At 31.6% G+C, this 19,539-nt stretch overlaps 1 protein-coding gene across 1 annotated transcript in view; it reads right to left on the bottom strand.

Moving 5' to 3' along the window:
* The window catches only part of LOC142320807 (tripeptidyl-peptidase 2-like), a gene marked incomplete at its 5' end in the record, with an annotated part of 50,150 nt that overhangs the window by 16,219 nt on the left and 14,392 nt on the right, over window positions 1–19,539 (bottom strand). Inside the window, 5 exons of the mRNA XM_075358786.1 lie at window positions 4,437–4,654; window positions 8,722–8,888; window positions 10,770–10,954; window positions 12,666–12,670; window positions 18,444–18,574. Coding sequence (XP_075214901.1) covers window positions 4,437–4,654; window positions 8,722–8,888; window positions 10,770–10,954; window positions 12,666–12,670; window positions 18,444–18,574 — 706 coding nt within the window. The remainder of the gene's footprint in view (window positions 1–4,436; window positions 4,655–8,721; window positions 8,889–10,769; window positions 10,955–12,665; window positions 12,671–18,443; window positions 18,575–19,539) is intronic.

Raw genomic sequence — 19,539 nt, forward strand, 5'->3', positions numbered from 1 at the left:
TATTACAATTTGACTATATAAAATTCCACTCATACTGAAAAAGCACTATAAAACCATAAAAGATGTTTTGATTAAATATTAAAATTGAGAAAAACTGCACTTAAATTAGTTCCATACATAAATAATTAAAAAATATTTTAATTATGGTCATGTTAAAATTCATCTGCTAAATTAGCAGAATAGTATTGATGCTGCATACAATACATAAAAAAAAAAGAATTAGAAAAGATAGCTGTGATAGAATTAAATTTACTCTTCTGCTAGGATTAGCGACTAAATAATAATGTATTTGGATACAACAGAACAATTTTATATGATTATTTTCTATGCTTGATAATTTTCATAGTACAACATAACAGTACTTACTGAAAACAAGACATTAAAAATTAAAAAAAAATATTTTGCATTAGTCAATCTTTTATAAAATTATGCTAATATGTGTTATAATAATTTTTATTAAGAAAGATGATGAAGAAAACCAATTGATTTATGATGGTGGGATTTTGTAGCAAGGTAATGATTATGGGAATTTCATGAATACACATTACATTTTTAAAATTTACAGACTTTAATCAATATCCATATCATATTTTTTTAATTTTATTTATAACATCAAATAATTTTTTTGGTTTTTTCAGTAAAAATTTTAAACTATTTCTTTAAAATGATCTAGAAATTCAATGTAAATTATCTCATGTTTATATTAGTTTTCATAAACATTAATTTATTTAATGATGTAAAAACTCATATTTATGTTAATAAACTCATGATTAATTTGTAATAAATTTATAAATATTAGCTTTTATAATATTTTTCATACAAAATGTAACAAAACCTACTAAGATACCACAATCATAAATAATAAGGTAAAACGCTAATAAAAAGGGGATTTACATGTACATCCTCTTTTTAACCACTTTCTTATTTGGAAAACAAAATTTATCACTCTCCTACTGGTGTATTCTGGTAAAAAAAATAAATAAATAAAAAACAAGTTATGATGGGTAAACTCAAAATTGCTTTGTTCAAAATACAGTAAGAACAAACATACTTCCTGCTTTAAAACTGTACTATGACAGGTTGCTGTAATGTAATAATGCACAGTCACTCATTACTTGTAAATGAAATGGATTGTAAAATGAAACAATATGGCATATAAGTACATTTTATTTACTTCAAAAACATATTATATATTTTTCCAAGTAGTCACCATTTACAGCTACACATTTCTCCCAACGGTGAACCAGTTTTGTCATTGTCAATAAAAAATGTTGTTAAGTCTTTCCTTGATCCATGATCTCTACTATCCTTAATTCAACATTCATCATGAAATGATTATCCTTAATATCTCTTTTTAATTCCGGAAAGAGGTGAAAATCCCAGGGCACCAAATCTGGTGATTATAGAGGGTGTGGAATGGGTTCAAATTGCAACTTCACAAAAGCCTCCAGTTGTATGCGACGTTAGTAACTAGAGCACTGCTATCATCCAGAATTATCAGCTCTGTAGATTGTCAAATAAACATGTGTCTCTTAAGGTGTATTAACACATCTATGTATACATAGAATTTAGAGTTAACCCAGCTTCAAGGCAATCAATCACATACACATTTGGAATCCCAAAAAACTGTCAAGAGAATTTTTTACTGAAGGATGTGTTTTGAATTTTTTGATTGTGGCAAATCATAATGCAAATATTCCATCTTCTGATGTTTTCCTTCTGAATTGTAATGATGCATCATAGTTTCACCTTCCATCGCAATTTTGAAAAGGAAGTCATCTCCCTCGTCATGATACATTTCAGAAGTTGTTTCCAATAGCCCTTTGTTGTTTGTTCTTTTCTGTGAGTCGCATGGCACCCGATACTAACAAATTTTACAGTAGCCTAATTGTAAAATAATGTGTATTACTCTTTTTTCAATATATATTTTATGCGGATGGCGACGCATTGTTGTATATGTGAACTAATTTTGAATCAATTCATCCATTTTTGATGCTTCTCATCGGTCACAAAAATTAACAGATTCACTCAGAGACAGAACTGTAAGATTCATCCTCATTATTTGCTTAATCAGCTTCTGATGCACAAAGTTCTACTGACTACCCGCTCACAGTGCTTTGATAAACAGTTTCATCACCATTAACAGCTTTTAGAGAACAATGAGAATGTCACTAGCATTCACTTTTTCTGCTGTTAAATATAAATGCTGAATGTCGTTTCAGATGCGTTAACATAACAGCTGTATTCAACTCCATAACAATGGCAACTGACAGAAATCAGGAATCAATGGGTTTTTAGAACAATAGTAAAAAAGGGATGAAATTTCAATATGGCAGTACCTGTCACTTTGTGCGACATTTTATTCTCCTATTATAGTCCAGTGTGCATTAAAATTCAGCTACTCTTGTAGAAATGATCTATTTATGATGTATATCTGTAAAACAACTGCCATTAGGGTATTCAAATAAAAAATGAATTTATTATTAATCTTCATGCTTTTCTCTGCGAGACATATTTTAAAGCTACTTTAGCTTCCAATATTAGAGACATTAACAGTAGTTGTACCATTTCTTATACTCCCATCATATAAAAAAATTGACTGTAAAAATCAATTCTGTACAACTGACTTAACATTAACATTGTCATTGAAAATTCTAACCAGAAAGGAATCTCTAAAGATTCAAAAACAGATGAAAATCACTTGGTACTATGTCTGAGTTGTACAGAGGACAATATACTTTTACTTGGACAAATGAGTTGTAGGATTCATGCAGCCTTACGTGGCAAAGCATTATTTCAAAACAATATAAATCTTGTTTGTTTTGTTCTCAATCATGCGATGCCATACTTCAAGGTCTCACAGTAGGAGATAACATTTAGAACTGAGCATTAACAAAATTATGTAAAAAGCATAACTCTTATCCATCCCAAAAAATAATAGGCACTACATTATGAATAACACTGTCTGCTTGAATTTGTACTTCTTTGGCAACACCAGTGTGCCTCCATAGGCTGTTTTGACTCATGTCATGTTAAGACACTCAGAACTCAATACCAATGACAATATGGCCTAAAACATCTTAACTTTCTCCTTATACTGTATCACAATGTTGGTCAAGTACTATCAGCTCATTCAGTTTTGATTTCCTCAGAAAGTATCTTTGGGATCTAGTATGATCACGAATTTCTAGTTTAGATGAACTGAAAAATTTGATAAAGAACTGGCATTTGTGAACAATTTACTCATACAAAGTTTAGAATGCATTACAAGAATTAAATCCTCACTTATCACAGACAGCTGCCCATAACAAATATAATTATCATGTCATAAGTGTTTAAATCAACTCCTAGACCAAATATTACACTATTCATCAATCACACATTTCGACTAAACACTTATCCGATGATAAATTTCAACTACCTTCATATTTCCTTCATTTAAAAAAAAAAAGTAGACACACTTTATTTTATAGTCGTCAAGCTACCAAACTGACCTCAATCAAGCACAAAATGAGATGTAAAAAGGACTTATTCTTCTCATAACGATTCAGCAGTTTGATAAAACACGAGGGTCATCAACATAAAATAATGACTGCAGAGGAAATGTTCTCAAATAATGCCTTCTGAATTTGCCTTGTAAAAACAAAATACATTAAGTGCAATGATCACATGTTCAAAATACTAAAATTAATAACAGTTATCTATTTTTTTTCTTAATGAAGAAAAACCTTACGTAATTGTATTAATCTAGCCGATACAACCTGTACAAGCTTGAGTACTTTAGATGGAATCTGTCTTATACAAGTCAGAAGTACTCTAGCTATATGATACTATTTCAGTTATTAGCCAAAAAAGGATTTTATAACAAATCACCTCACTTACTTAAATTTTATTACTTTAAGCAATATTATCATTAAAATGAATAAATCTGAACATATAGAATAAATGTAGAATATGAATGTGAAGAATTAATCTCAAGCACAGCTAGTAAAAGAACACATATAACAGTGAATATCACATCCGGTTGTAAACCATCAATCAATAGAGGAAGTAAAACCAATAATCATTAAAAATATATATAATTTTATACTAGAGTGCAGTTTCATTACTTCTAATAAAAAACAGGTTGCAAACACAAAATAGTGCATGAAGTGGGTAAAACTAAAGGCAGTGATACACAACGTAGTGCTTTTATGATTTTCAATATAATTATTAAATTGGAAAAGATGATAACATTAATAACTTTTCTTCAGTTATTTTCTCCTTTTAACAACAGGAAAATATAAAACCCCCAAAATGTACATTTTTATTCGGTTAACATTAAAGGTATAAAAAATGTAATAACTATAGCGGAAATAAATTGCCAATAAAAAACAGCTAAAAAAGATGTTATGTTAAAATTCAGTATTAAATATATTAGCTGTGAGCTACATTACCTTAAGATCTGAACGTTGTTCTTCAACTGAATTGAAGGGAAAACTTCTTCAGGATGTATTCCGCTATACAACTCAATTATATGAACACCATCTGCATGATGCATCGTAACAGATGGACAATTAGGTCTAACTCCATGGAATGTCAGATCATAGTCTAATTTAATATCACCAAGATTAGCCCAGTACTTAGCAACAACAAATTCTAATACTAAACCTCCCTGATAATAAAAACATAAGAGAAATGTAAATAAGTACGGATAAAATACTAATAATATCAAATGTATTCAAAAAGGCTGATTTAGCACAGACAAAAATATTCTTGTAGAAAAAATCAATCTATTAAATCTAAATGACTGCGTAAACAAGCTAAATAAACTTATGTGCATAAAAACTTTTATTCAGATTTGAATGCTAGATCATGGATAGTGGTGTTCTTTGGTAGTTGGGTTTCAATTAACCACACATCTCAGGAATGGTTGATCTGAGACTGTACAAGACTACACTTCATTTACATTCATTCATATCATCCTCTGAAGTAATACCTTATGGTGGTTCCAGAAGCTAAATAGACAAAGAAAGTGCTAAAAGGGACAAAACTGTTTTATTCTTCCAGCATCACAGTCAAATCAATGTTAATGAGAAAATGGAAAGATGTTTATCCTCCTAGCTATATTGTTTCATCCTACAACCTAATACCTATAATACCTCCTGGTCTGGCTTACTCAGGATGTAGACAATGGGAATGCAGAATAAATTCATACAACCAAAGCTATTTAAATTAAAAAATGTTATACTAACTCTTCAACAAAACATCGGGAGAAATTTTCCTTACGACGGGTAAATGCTAGATTTTGATGTACTGGTGACAATTGTGAAAGCAGTCATGCATTGTATAAACAGTAATACAACTAGAAAAACAAAATCAAGAAAAACTACAAAAAATCAAATATGAAACATCGGTTAAAAATAGGTAAAAGCGCAGACGACAGTACAGTGCAATATTTAATATGTACAAATATAAACACCAGGGTTCTAACTAAATATTAATATAGTACATAATGACAATACACAACATCGTCCAAATAGGTTTTAACATAAAACTGCACAAGTAGGCAGGTAATTAATAATTACCTACCCTATGGATTGGAATCCTTAGCTGTGGGCATCAGATGCATCCTCAGGTTATGGATAGAGACAACTCATCGGTATGACGGTTAGCTGTGAATATGGGGCAACCTGAATAAGCAGTCACAGACAGGCAGTGGCAAGGCCTGAGATGTGGTGGGATACTGTCAAGAAGGACAGTGCACCTAAAAAATGCCACTAAGCTGAGGGAGAATCTTTTAACGTGGCGAGTATCAGCCACCAGTAAATAAGCTGACTCAGCCCTCATGTATAGTGGCGGAAGACTTGGGCAATGGCAGAGTGAAGGAAAACAGCTGCCAGTAGCTTAAAAATGGCTTTGAGACGAGGCAATCTTATTGTAAGAATAGCCTACAATGGAAAATTTGATTAGGAAATAAACAAATAGAGCATTCCTCTGAGGCAACACTTGTACTTCAAGGGATGCTATGAGAAGAAGGTTACTAGGAGAAATAAAAGTTGGGATACAGACAGGAAGAGCTACAAACTGGAATAGTGAATATGTAGGGACATTGACTGGGAAGTTGAAGGAAGCAATGGACACAGTAATGGCTGAAGTCTTGGAATCCTAGGGCTGAGCAAGACAAATGGCATGGGAAAGGGAGTAAGGAAGAAAGAGGCTATAAGTTGCTGTGGAGTGGAGGTAAAGAGTGTAAAAATGTGTAAACAGTGTAGATGTGGAATATTTCAATGATGGGTAATTAAATTAAGCTTACATATGGGAGGAGAGATTATCCAAGTCTGTGCCCCTCAACAGATAAATAAAGAGGAAGATCAAGAAAACTTTTTGGAGGTTGTGGAACGTCTAATAAGAAAGAATAAGTTATGCGTCATGGGAGATATGAATGCACAGATTGGTAAAGAGAGGATTTTAAAGGAGGAGTTAGTTGGTCCATATGGTTACAGAAAACAGAACGAGAAAGGAGAAGTTACTTGCCTTCTGTAAAGACTGAATAGAGGTGTAAGTCATTGACTATTTCCTGATAGAGAAAGGATCAAGGATACAGATCAATACAAGGATACAGATCAAGGATCAATGGATACAGAGGCTGCCGCAGGAGAAGCCTTTGGTGTTGATCATAGATTAATGGAAATAAAAGTGAGGAAAAGAGAGTTGTGAGAGTGATGGAATGTGAAGTCAAGAGATTAATATGGAAACTGGGGTTCTGAAAGAAGTGAATAAGTTTAAGGAAAATATGAAACACATTATTCCAAGGAGTGTGGAAGAAGTGGAGGAGTGGAAACAGTTTAAAGATACTATAGTACAACTATACTAGTAAAACAGGCTACGTGGTAGAACAGGGGGAAAAGGGAGAGTTAAGGAGACATCTTGGTGAAATGGTAAACTTAAGGAAAAGGTGAGGGAAAAGAAAAGTTTGTTTCTAGACTGGAAGTGATGGCCTGCTGAAGAAACAAGGTATCAATAAGTAAAGAAGAACTGTAAGAGGTTAGTAAAGGAAGAGAAGGAGAGATGTAGGAAAGATCTTGTAAATGAACGTGAAGAGAAAGTTTTAGTAGCAAGAAAGAATTGTATGTCCAAGTGAAGAAAAGGTGAAATGAAAATGAGATTGCAATGTTGATAAAAAAACAAGGATGGTGAAGTGGTGGTGAACAAGGAGAATATTAGTAGAGATGGATGGAGAGAGTATTTCTATAAATTGTTGAATGTTGACTGGGGAAGCCCAAAGAGGAACACAATGGAAAGATGGATCAAGAGGGGAAGGGGTTGGAGGAATGATGGCTGAAGTTCAAAAAGCTGAATTAGGGATGAAATTGGGAAAAGTTCTGGCTATGATGGGATAGAGGTAGAAATGATAAAGAGTGGGTGGTGCCTTAACAGTGCATTGACTGCACAGAGTATTTAGAGTAATACTGAATTAAAGAAGAGCACTGGAAGACTGGTGTAGAAGAGTGAGAACCAAAGTGGCAACATCTGTGTGGTTCAGTATTAAAACTGGGCTCAGACAAAGGAGCACTTCTATTTATAATAATCATGAAATTCACAAGAAGGTAAAGAAGGTGCTGACAGAAAGAAAGAAGGAGGAAATGTGGTTATTTGCAGATGATATTGTAGTATTGGTGGAAAGGGAACAGGAAATCCAAGAACAAATAAATGTGTCTAGCATGGAAATTAAAAAGAGGGGAATGAGGTTAAGTAGGAAGAAAAGTAAGACTACGGATATGAGTCAAGGGGAAAAAGTGGGAAGAGGCATTATTGAAACAGACAGAGAAAAGCTTGAAGCTGTCAAGAGTTTTGTGTATTTGGGGAGTGAGGATCTTGATATGGAATAAAGACATCCCCAAGAAATCTAAAGTGATGTTTAAAATATATTATAAACCAATCCTAACAAGTGGAACAAACACATGGGTGTTGGCAAGTAGGGAGGAATTGAGAATCGAGGATGTTGAGATGAAATTTTTAAGAAGTATGATTAGAATTAAGGAAGGATAGAGTAAGGAATGAAGTAATTAGGTCAATTACTTCAAGGCAAAGAAAGAGAGTGTGTGAAACTGCAACATGGGAAGGGCAGAGAGAAAGACTACAAAAAAATGGATGGATAAGGTGAAGGAAGATATAGGGAAGATAGCAAATGTGCAAAGTTGGTGTTGCGAGAGGAAGTTTGGAACGATAGAGAAAAATGGAGGTTGTTTCTGAGAGGCCTTACCCAACTTGGAGTTGGATAAAGGGAAGAAGAATAATTAACTGCAAGAGACAGTACAGAATACACTTCTGTACATTGCTGTTTTTAAAGTCATTAATTTTCTATTACATTTCCAGTTCTAACAAGATAAATACCAAGTAGTTATAAAAAGATTTAAAAGGATTGAATGGATGTAATTATTAGTGATAAAAAATTACACCCATGCATTATGTGCATGCATCTCACACACACACACTCTCTCTCTCACTCACTCACTCACTCTCTCTCTCTCTCTCTCTCTCACACACACACACACACACAGTTTACAAAAAAATACATCTACTCTAGGAAAGGTTACTTTAACTTTAGGATAATTTCAGGATAACATGACAAGGATCAATTTTAATGGATAAAATTTTAATATACAAAGGACTAAAAAAATTGGAAATGACAGAAATATTGTTGTAAAATAATAATTTAAACTAATAAATTAAATTTACCTGAACTTGAAAACCCAATGAACATTCTGCTTGTGAACTAACATTGATCATCTTATGAAATTCTAAAGCCTTGCAAATTGTTTTAGGCTTTAATTGGATACAGTGAATTACAAAACGCCCATTTTTATCTACCTCAGTCCTTTTAACGATAATACTGAGAAAAAAAACTAGATAAAAAAAAATATTCAGAATATTAATATATTTTAGCAAATGTTAGTTGTTCTATTCATAAGGTAGAGTAAAAAAAATTACACAAAACTATAATGAAAATCTAACAGAAGAAAGCTACTGGTATACAAAATCTAAAATGTGAAATGAATTAAAGTGCTACCTCCATTAAGAATAATAGCAAAAACCTTACTTTTTTTGAAAGCTTATTAGTAACAAGTAATAGCTAATCTGATTTGATTAACTTCTTTTTCATAAAATTCTAGGTTCAAATTGAGTTTTGCTTTATCCCTCCCACACACATCATATAAATACGCATATATCTATGCAAGAATGCTTGCAACTTTAATTGAGTTACCTATCACTATTTGAAAATATGATATTCTATTGATTATTCCAAACTGAATAAACATATTTCCAAATACTACCTAAGTGCTTTCTAATTACAATTAGATATCTGATTGTAAACACTTTTTAAGTCAATAACACTAAAAAATTAATACTGAACATGTTTATTCGACATCATATCAATGTTAGGTACGCACGCACATGACACAATTAATGATTTATAGCTTTGGAATAATCTTTCATTACATTATATTTTTATCTCTTATTTCCCTTTATTTTCATTATTACTAGAAAGTTTTTCTCAATGATTCCATTCTCTACATTGTTTTACTTCATAAATGAATTATCTTATACCAGTTTACAATTAGAATTTAAATAACTAAAAAGAAAACTATTGGTTCAATTGCAAGAAGACTATAAATAACAGTGGAGATTCATACCAACCAAACTACAATGTAATTTAAATATTAATAAGATAAAGTCTTCATAAAATTTTGAGCCGATATTAGCATACAAATTTAACAATCATGACTTCATTCGAGTTAGTGTTAAAATCAATGCTCATCACTGATTTTGCCTGAAGGTTTGAATGGAATATTTATAATTCTACAACAGCTTTCATCCCTTCTTCTTTGAACAGCTATTATGAGAATTGCACAAGCTATTGCTGTGGAGTCAGTTCTGACTGTGCATTGACAGCTTCTTGTAGCTATAGGGACAGTCCCATTACTTTATTGGAGCTCTTTCTATCTAGAGAATTGACCAAAAGCCAAATTAGACAATATGGCTCAGTAGGCTGTGCTTATCACATAAATTTTGAGTCTACTAATTTTATAAACTCTCGTATTACAGTTATTACATGAAATTTGCATTTTAAATTGCCTGTCTCACCACATTTGATTCAAAACCCAAGAATAAGGTCAATTATATATATTTAACTTACTTTTAAATGATTGAGACTGTCTTTACTTGAAGAGTCTACGCAATTTCTTTAATGCTAGATCTATCATTTTACACACTAATTCAATATTTTCTCGTTGAAAAATAATTAGAGAAAAAAGAGTTCAGTTTTATTTTTAAGGAAACTTCCTTCCAAATAACAGATAATATTATTATTTTTAAAGTAATATTAAAAATCTAACAAAAAACATCATCGATACAAATTTTTATTTTAAATTTATTTACCAGTATATCATTTATGAAGGTTTTTGTCTTCATTTTCATTGAACCTCTGCTGACGCTAAGTTTGAATCTTTATTGAACAAATCTTTCACATTTTAAATATCTTAATATGTCATCATGAAAAAAAATTATTAGCAATATTTTCATTTAGAAAATAAGCCTGATGTTGCTATTTTTTCTTGATATTTTTAAAATATTTATAAATTTGTATTGTTCCCCTCAGAAAGCCTGAATGTATAAAAAGTAAGAAAATACTGAAACCCCCACCCCTACTATTAATGTTGGAAATTATTAACTCAAGATAATAATAATTCACTAACTGAATAATAAAATAATATGGTCAGATTTACCTGCCCAAGTTACATTCTCAGGAACAATAACAAAATGCCTTTTAATTGTATTTGGCTTAAACTCAACATTTTTGAATGACAACTGTCCACGAAACACTTCAGGAACTGATGCAGGTTTTATCACAGTTACTTCTACTTGAAACACTGGTCCTTTTTCCACACAAGATACATCAAAACCACGAACACTGAACATAAATAACCGATTATGTAAAACTTATTTATAAATTATAAAACATTAAGTTACACAAGCAGGGTAAACATCCTAAAAATAGTATCTTGTTTAAATTAATAACTGATTAATCCATTTTAAGGAAAAGTTCATTACAATGAATTAGCAACTAGTTACTATATTACTCAACTAGTTACTAAATTTTATGCTCATTATAAGGATGAGCTATTCAAAAAAATACTACGTTTTAAATGTAGTATGTGAATAGTGGAGGCTAACTGTTGTGAATTAGTTGAAAAGACTGGCGTGTGGTTGATGCAGATGGTGATCCACTTTTTAGTGGTTTATTTCCTCAGTTCTCTTGCTAAATTGTTTGTGAACTGATCTAGTTACTAGACTATTGTATGTTACATGTCCTGTGGTTCCTCAACTTCTTTCACACCACAAGACATTGTGTCTTGTGTTATGAACCCATCTGTTGTAGGTGGGGTCGATGTTAAACTTTCTTGACTATTACAACATTAACGACAATGTGCATAAAACTGAATAAAATTGTTATTAGTAAAGGAGTTTTGTAAGCAAATGTGGGGAAAAACATTATCACTCAATAGAGTGAAACCGTACTCGCTCATCAACAAAATAAAGAAATTGCCAGCAGATGTTTTCTTCCAGAAAAATTGTAATACCTGCCTCAGGAAAGGAAATTTGTTGGTCAACTGCACAGAATGTGGCATCGTAATCAATTGAGAAGTAAATTGTAAGCAATTAAAAAATTACAAAGGGCCAGTAAAACTAATGCAGTGGCATGTTCTTAAATTGCATTTAAGATTATTCCATGGAGGATTACAGTTAATTCATTCTTCACTTAGGCAGAAATATTGGATGATTTTCAATTCCAAAATCATAATTTGCTCTGTCATACATAAATGTTTAACTTGTTTTCATTTTAGAGCTCAGAGCTCAGTCTCAGAGTCCGTTAACTGGTCAACTGCCTAAGAAAGTCACAATTTCCAGATAATTCCAGTCAACTGGTGTTGATTATGCTGATCCAATACTTATCTGACATGGTGGGCGGCATACTCGACCTATCAATCCTTCGACTATTAAGGCATACACTGCATTGTTTGTATGTCTCAAATTCAAAGCAGTACACCTTGAATTTGTGACTGAATTATCTACAGAAAGTTTTATAGCTTCCCTACGAAAATTTGTAGGACACCAAGGATTGCCCTCATAATTTTTCAGATAATGGAAAAAACTTCTGCAGTGCAAATAGTTATCTTCAAGAAATGTATGATTTTCTTAAAACTGATACCACTAGTTTGCAAAATTAAATCTTTCTGCACCTCAAATAATATAAAATGGTCTTTCATTCCTCTGTACTCTCCTAGTTGGGGTAGTTTATGGGAAGTCACTGTAAAGAGCATGAAGTTTCACCTGCGAAGAGTCATGGGAAATTCTGTTCTAAATTAAGAAGAGTTATCCAGATATTAATCCAGATAGAAGCATGTTTAAACTCCAGACTATATTTACCTTCATCTGATACATCTGATCCAGCTCCACTTACTCCTGGACATTTTTTAATTTTCGCTTCCTGACTTACCTAATTTTAATTTCCCTACCTGATCCTGATTTCTCAGGTATTAATGTAAATAAGCTCGCTAGGTGGCAGCTAATACAAAAATTACTAAAGGATTTTTGGAAAGCATGGTCTAATGATTACTTACATTCTCTGCAACAGAGAGATAAGTGCAAAATTTCAAATACTAACATTTGTGTTGGTAATGTAGTTATAATTAAGGAAAATAACCTTCCTCCACTGATGTGGAAATTAGGACTAATTGTTCAAGAACATCCAAGTAAGGATGGACTCGTTAGATTAGCAGATGTTAAAACCAATATTACCATAACAAAAAGAATCATTAACAAATGGATTGTTCTTCCAAATTTAAATGATTGTGATGACATGAGTCATTCTCAATACAATCAATAATGCTTATTTAACTCATCATAATGTAATTGTCCATTCGTTAATTTATTTTACTTTCAATGTTTGCTCTTATCAACATTGTATTGTTGAATTAACTTTAATTTAAAACTTATATGTAACTAATTTTACGCATCACGCTTTATTTGTATGTTAATTTATAATGTTATAAAATTATAATTGGTGGGCAGTGTGTTACATTCCACTTATGCCATCGGGTGCTGCGCTCCTAGCAAGGGCTAGAGCTCCCCAGCAAGCTATGGTCATACGATGATCATACAATGTCCTACATCACAACACTGCAAGGAGTGGTCATTATGATTTAGCGACTTCTATTCATTGAGTGTCAGAATCTGACCCAGAGCAGTCGTGTTGTATGTTCAGTCCGGATGGATGCGCATAATAATGTTTGGATGAACGCTTATTTTATTTGTATACTTATATGTTAAGTTCAATTATATGTCTTACGTTATATGTTAGATGTTCAATTAAACTTTATCGAAATGTCAAAATGACAAGAAATTAAATAACAATTCAATAAGCAACAAGGCATTTTTTCAATTCATTACCTATGCATCTACAGTTCATACTCACTCTGAAATCTACCATAAAGGTTTTATGGTCCTCAACATCGCAAGGGATCTAACAACTACAAAAACTCAAAGCTTGGGCATAAGAATATGAAGTGTAATTTTTGTAGCTTATGAAAAATGCATTTTAAAAATTCATTGTGTTAACATCAAATTTCAAAAGTTTTACACTATTATATAAAACAATAATAAATAAATATTATCCAAGACAACTAATAACATAAAAAAGTGCACAGAAAAAACAAATGTATATATATTAAATGCGACCAATTACCATTATAAATTGTATAAAGGTAAAACTAATTGAAGTCTTTTTGTAATTTTTAAAGAAAAAGAAACATTCCAAAAGAATTATGCATAGATTTCCAACCATCCTTAAAATGTAAAAAGAGAAGAAATAATGAATTTATCGACAAAAAATAAACAAAAATTAAAAAATAAAACAAAAAATCAAGCAAAAGTTTTAAATCTTTCATATACACGTAAATTACACTTATATAAGGATATTATTAATGAACAAATCAATTTCAAAGATGATAATTTGATCAAGCTTGCTGCTGCTATCTGTAGCAATTCAATAAAATTTAATTGAACTAAATTTGTTTTTATATAACTAACTAAAAGTAATAACTTTAAAAAATAAAGAACAATACTGGTGTGTATTTTTAACTAAATAATAAGTAAATAGATCTGAAGAAGATAATAACCACCACAATGAATATGCGTTGAGTAAAAAGTAAATCAGCAATATAATGAAGCTAAAATTTCTTTACTATTATCAATTATACATCTTTCCGTTTCAAGGATTTATTTTTTACAAAAAACAGGACAGGAGAAAATTATTTTAGAGACAAAAAAACCAGGTATAATATGATTAGTTATTTGTTAATATAAAGGCAAGTTAAAAAAGATAAAAAAAATTTTATATAAAATAGATGGAAAATATTTTTATGTAAAAGATTACATCCACTGAACAGAAAAAGATAATAAATAGAATCAAATTACTGAGATGATTAATGGCAAAAAAAGAAGAAAAGAAAAGCCCCCTTTCACTACTGAAATTAAGAGGCTAACATTATTTATCTTTTTCAGAATATTCCTAGAAATAGTTAACAAAATGTAGCTCTAAGAATGAATATTATCAGCATAGTCCATATCAAATACAAACAAATTGGCAAGAGTGATTTTTTTTTTCTTCAGTCATTTGACTGGTTTGATGCAGCTCTCCAAGATTCCCTATCTAGTGCTAGTCGTTTCATTTCAATATACCCTCTACATCCTACATCCCTAACAATTTGTTTTACATATTCCAAACGTGGCCTGCCTACACAATTTTTCCCTTCTACCTGTCCATCCAATATTAAAGCAACTACTCCAGGATGCCTTAGTATGTGGCCTATAAGTCTGTCTCTTCTTTTAACTATATTTTTCCAAATGCTTTTTTCTTCATCTATTTGCCGCAATACCTCTTCATTTGTCACTCCACTCGTCTGATTTTTAACATTCTCGTATAGCACCACATTTCAAAAGCTTCGAATCTTTTCTTCTCAGATACTCCGTTCGTCCAAGTTTCACTTCCATATAAAGCGACACTCCAAACATACACTTTCAAAAATCTTTTCCTGACATTTAAATTAATTTTTGATGTAAACAAATTATATTTCTTACTGAAGGCTCGTTTAGCTTGTGCTATTCGGCATTTTATATCGCTCCTGCTTCGTCCATCTTCCCAAATAACAAAATTCTTCTACCTCCATAATCTTTTCTCCTCCTATTTTCACATTCAGTGGTCCATCTTTGTTATTTCTACTACATTTCATTACTTTTGTTTTGTTCTTGTTTATTTTCATGCGATAGTTCTTACGTAGGACTTCATCTATGCCGTTCATTGTTTCTTCTAAATCCTTTTTACTCTCGGCTAGAATTACTATATCATCGGCAAATCGTAGCATCTTTATCTTTTCACCTTGTACTGTTACTCCGAATCTAAATTGTTCTTTAACATCATTAACTGCTAGTTCCATGTAAAGATTAAAAAGTAACGGAGACAGGGAACATCCTTGTCGGACTCCCTTTCTTATTACGGCTTCTTTCTTATGTTCTTCAATTGTTACTGTTACTGTTTGGTTCCTGTAAATGTTAGCAATTGTTCTTCTATCTCTGTATTTGAACCCTAATTTTTTTAAAATGCTGAACATTTTATTCCAGTCTACGTTATCAAATCAAATCACTGTGGAGACATTGATTCAATGGCCACGATGAAATTAATGCGCAAAAGTTCTGCAGAATTAGACATTCCAAGATCGACAATGTGAGACCAAACGCAGAAGAACTTGAAAGTTAAATGATTTCATCCAGCCGCAGTTAATGAGTTAAGTGACAATGACCTTGATGCATGATGTGTTTATGCATGTCAGTTATTGCTTGAACGATTTCCAAGAGCAAATGATAAAAAGAATGTCATGTTCTCAAACGAGTGTGCGATTTATCAAAGCTCTCGTAACTGAATTTTTTTCTGGGCGAAAGATAATCTTCACTTTTTTTAAGAAATCGAACACAATCAGCCTCGTGTTATGATTTGGGCTGGGATGACAAATGTACATCTAGGTCCTTATTTTTTCAATGGAGAAGTTATCTAAAAATGATTGATGAGCGATTGCTTCCACAATTAATGGCAAAAGGGATTGATGAAATCATTGTGGTTCAGCAAGATGGTGCTCCAGCGCATTTTTCTTTGAATGTCCACAGACGCCTCAATGAAGTTTTTTCAAATCACTGGATCAGATGTAAGTCAGAAGAATTACCGGTTCCATTGTCTTGGCCAGCAAGAAACCCTGACCTCATCGCACCTGGCAATCCACTTTGGGATTTTGTGAAAGAAAAGATCTGAAAATGCAGATACATTAACAAGAGGCTCCAAGATGCTGTTTGGTCAGCAATTGAAATGATCACCTCTGATATGCTGTTTCAGATGAACAACTGGCCGTGGAAGCATATACAGCTGGGCTTTGAAGAAGAGGGAACCCAAACTGCACCTATTCTAATAATTTCATAACTAGCGTAAAGGGACTTTCCGTCGCCCACCCCATACCGTAGGTTATATAGCGTAAGCAAATGAGATCAAAGAAAAATCCACATATTATTTGGTAATTGTGTCATTACAATCGGACAATTTAATCAGAAGATAATATGGATTGAAACTTTCCAGTGACATTTACTTCCAATCCCCTTTTTTTAAAAACAAACCCTTTGAAAAGGGAAATTAACAAAATTGAGAATTTTTGAACTCTCTAGGGTTTTTAAAGCAATGAATTTTTTCCACCGGATAGTAAGTTTGAAATTACTAGAAAGACTAGAAGTCCTGTTAGAATTTTTGAAAAGCTGTATGCAGCTTTTTAATAATCCTTTTTTATTAGAATATCCTCTGCAATAATTATATGTTAAAAATGAATTTTCATGAAATAAAGGAGATTAATAGCAAGAAAAACAAATCTATGGAATCTACAAAGGTCATCCAAAGGATAAAAAAATCTGGATATAATAAAATTAATATTTCAAAAAGTTAAAATATTTTATTTGGTATTGAAATTTACTTCAGTTTTTTTTTTTTTTAATTTACAACCTCATACGGATATACTAATTTTTCTATATAAATTTTATTCAAGAAGTCTTCTGTTGGTTCTGTGAGCTATGCAATAACAGCTTTTATAGCTACCACTTTTAAAATAACTGTCATCTAGAAGTTATTTCACCTGTTTTATTAGAAAGCTTTCCCAGCCAAATTTATGAAGCTGAGCTTGAACTATTTTGAAGCTTAGTGCAGCAAACATTATGAACAAAAACTGCTGCTGATCAATAGCGTGCACTGTCTGTTTTGCATAATGGAATGGAACCAGTTAAACATTTCACAATATACCTGAAAATTTATTTTTTTCCACTAAGTTTGAAATAACCAGTAATAGAAAACACTTACCACTACTTTCCAAGTGCTCAAAAGTTTCTGGAATTTCATCAATTTGCTTGACAGATTTCCTCCTGAACAATGCTACTTCACTGATTACAATTTCTTTACTTTTAGTAGTTTTATAAAAGAACCAATAAGTATAATTTATAAATTTAAAACTGACTGGTAAATGTTAAAGTCACAAGCATTTGCTTTTCCTTATTTTTTGGATGATCCAGAAACCCTCTGAAAGAAGTTTTCTACATCCAAGTTGTTCACTGATAATTTTGTATCCTTGAATCTCAAGAAATTAATTACCAATAATGAATTGGCGTCAATTAATTAAAATTTCATTGTCAACTTTTCACTTCAGTTCTTATGTCACAAGAGGTGATGTCATCAAGAATGATCTATTCATCAACACCTGGTTCTTCCTCCACCGAACATGATGCACTAACTTTCAAAGAATTCTATTTAATAAGTATCTTCCCCTTCATTTTCTTTCATAGTTTTCCCAATATTTTCTCATACTTTTTAACCATACCTCATCTCTACATTCTTGCCTTATCTATTTACTTTAAATGACATATTTAGGGATTTTCTCACTCATTTTAAAAGCTTAGAAAACAGTGAAAAACTTGTCTTAAACTGAGCTTATGCAATAGGGAAATAATACACAGTTGGTGGGGGGGGGGGGGTAACTTACACACCAATGTTCTTTATTTTCTGGATACCCTGTGGATTAATTCATAATAAAATATTACAATCAAATCTTAAAATGCCACACCTTCTGATAGCTTTTAAAAGGAATCTTATCACAGTAAATCCGATTGGGAATGAACTAAAAAAAATAAACAATTATTTCATCTGATGTAATTAATGTAAATAGTAAATATTAAGGAAATTTTGTAAGAAATTTACTTATAAGGTAATAATTTATTTATAAGTATACTTATTTAACACAAAGAACAAAAAAAGTATTTACCTGTAAAAGGCCACAACCTTGAGCAAAAACATCTAATGTGTCAAAAAACTGAGCTGTGTTTTCTAATGCACGTTTAATAGAATATGGTGAATAAGGCAGTTTACGAGCTAACATCCCTGAGATAAGTAATGCTACAACAAAAAATAAATTTAAAAACTTTTAATTTTTCACTAAAATCAAACAACTAAGAAAAAAATGATAAAATCCTATTAATAGTAATTAAGACTAACATTATACAACTGTATTGTAAATAATATTAAAGATGAGCATGTTATATCAAAACCACTACATACATTTAAAAATAAAAGAGCCTAGATTTTTGGAGCTTAACAAGTTAATAATGTGTTGAACTAACAAAATATGAGTCCAACATGAAGGTCTGAAAGAAATATCCTTATATCTTTTAATCGTCTTTAATCATATTTTTAGTAAGAACTTACTAAATTGTTAATGTATGTAGTAATAATAACATTTGGTGTATGTGTGTTTGTGTATGTGCACATATATATATATGTGTGTGTGTGTTTATTTTACTAAAAAGATTCATATTATCTTTCTGCACTGTTAAATTACATTTAAATTCTATTAAATAAACCACCTAGCACAGAATATTGAGGAAACATATCTTAACTTGATTTTTCATTGAAGTACTTTCACATTACAATAGTTATGATTGAAATAACTACTATCGCATCCTCACTCATGAATGAAATAATTCTGTTATTACACAATAATCTAAAATATCCAGAAAATTTTCTGGAGATTGCCTGCACAGTTTGGGGACCAAACACTGTCAAGGACTCGATTTGTTTGCCTGGCATAGAGTTCAAGGAAGGGCAAGAATGAGTAGAAAATCACGAAAATGATTGCCATTCTCAATCCAGCATTACAGACGAAAACATTCACGCGGTTCAAAACATTCTTAAAGAAGCTCTAGGAGGGCAATGATTTGAAGATGATGAGGGCTTGGAGGGATTGGTGCGCAATTGGCTCCTGATGCAACCAGCTTCATTCTACAATGCTATGATAAAAAACCTTCCTTCTTGCTGGGAAAAATGTATTTCTAAAGCAGGAATCTATGTAGAAAAATAAATTA

This window comes from Lycorma delicatula, chromosome 3, assembly GCF_047948215.1.
Source record: "Lycorma delicatula isolate Av1 chromosome 3, ASM4794821v1, whole genome shotgun sequence".
In the NCBI taxonomy this organism is placed as follows: Eukaryota; Metazoa; Arthropoda; class Insecta; order Hemiptera; family Fulgoridae; genus Lycorma; species Lycorma delicatula.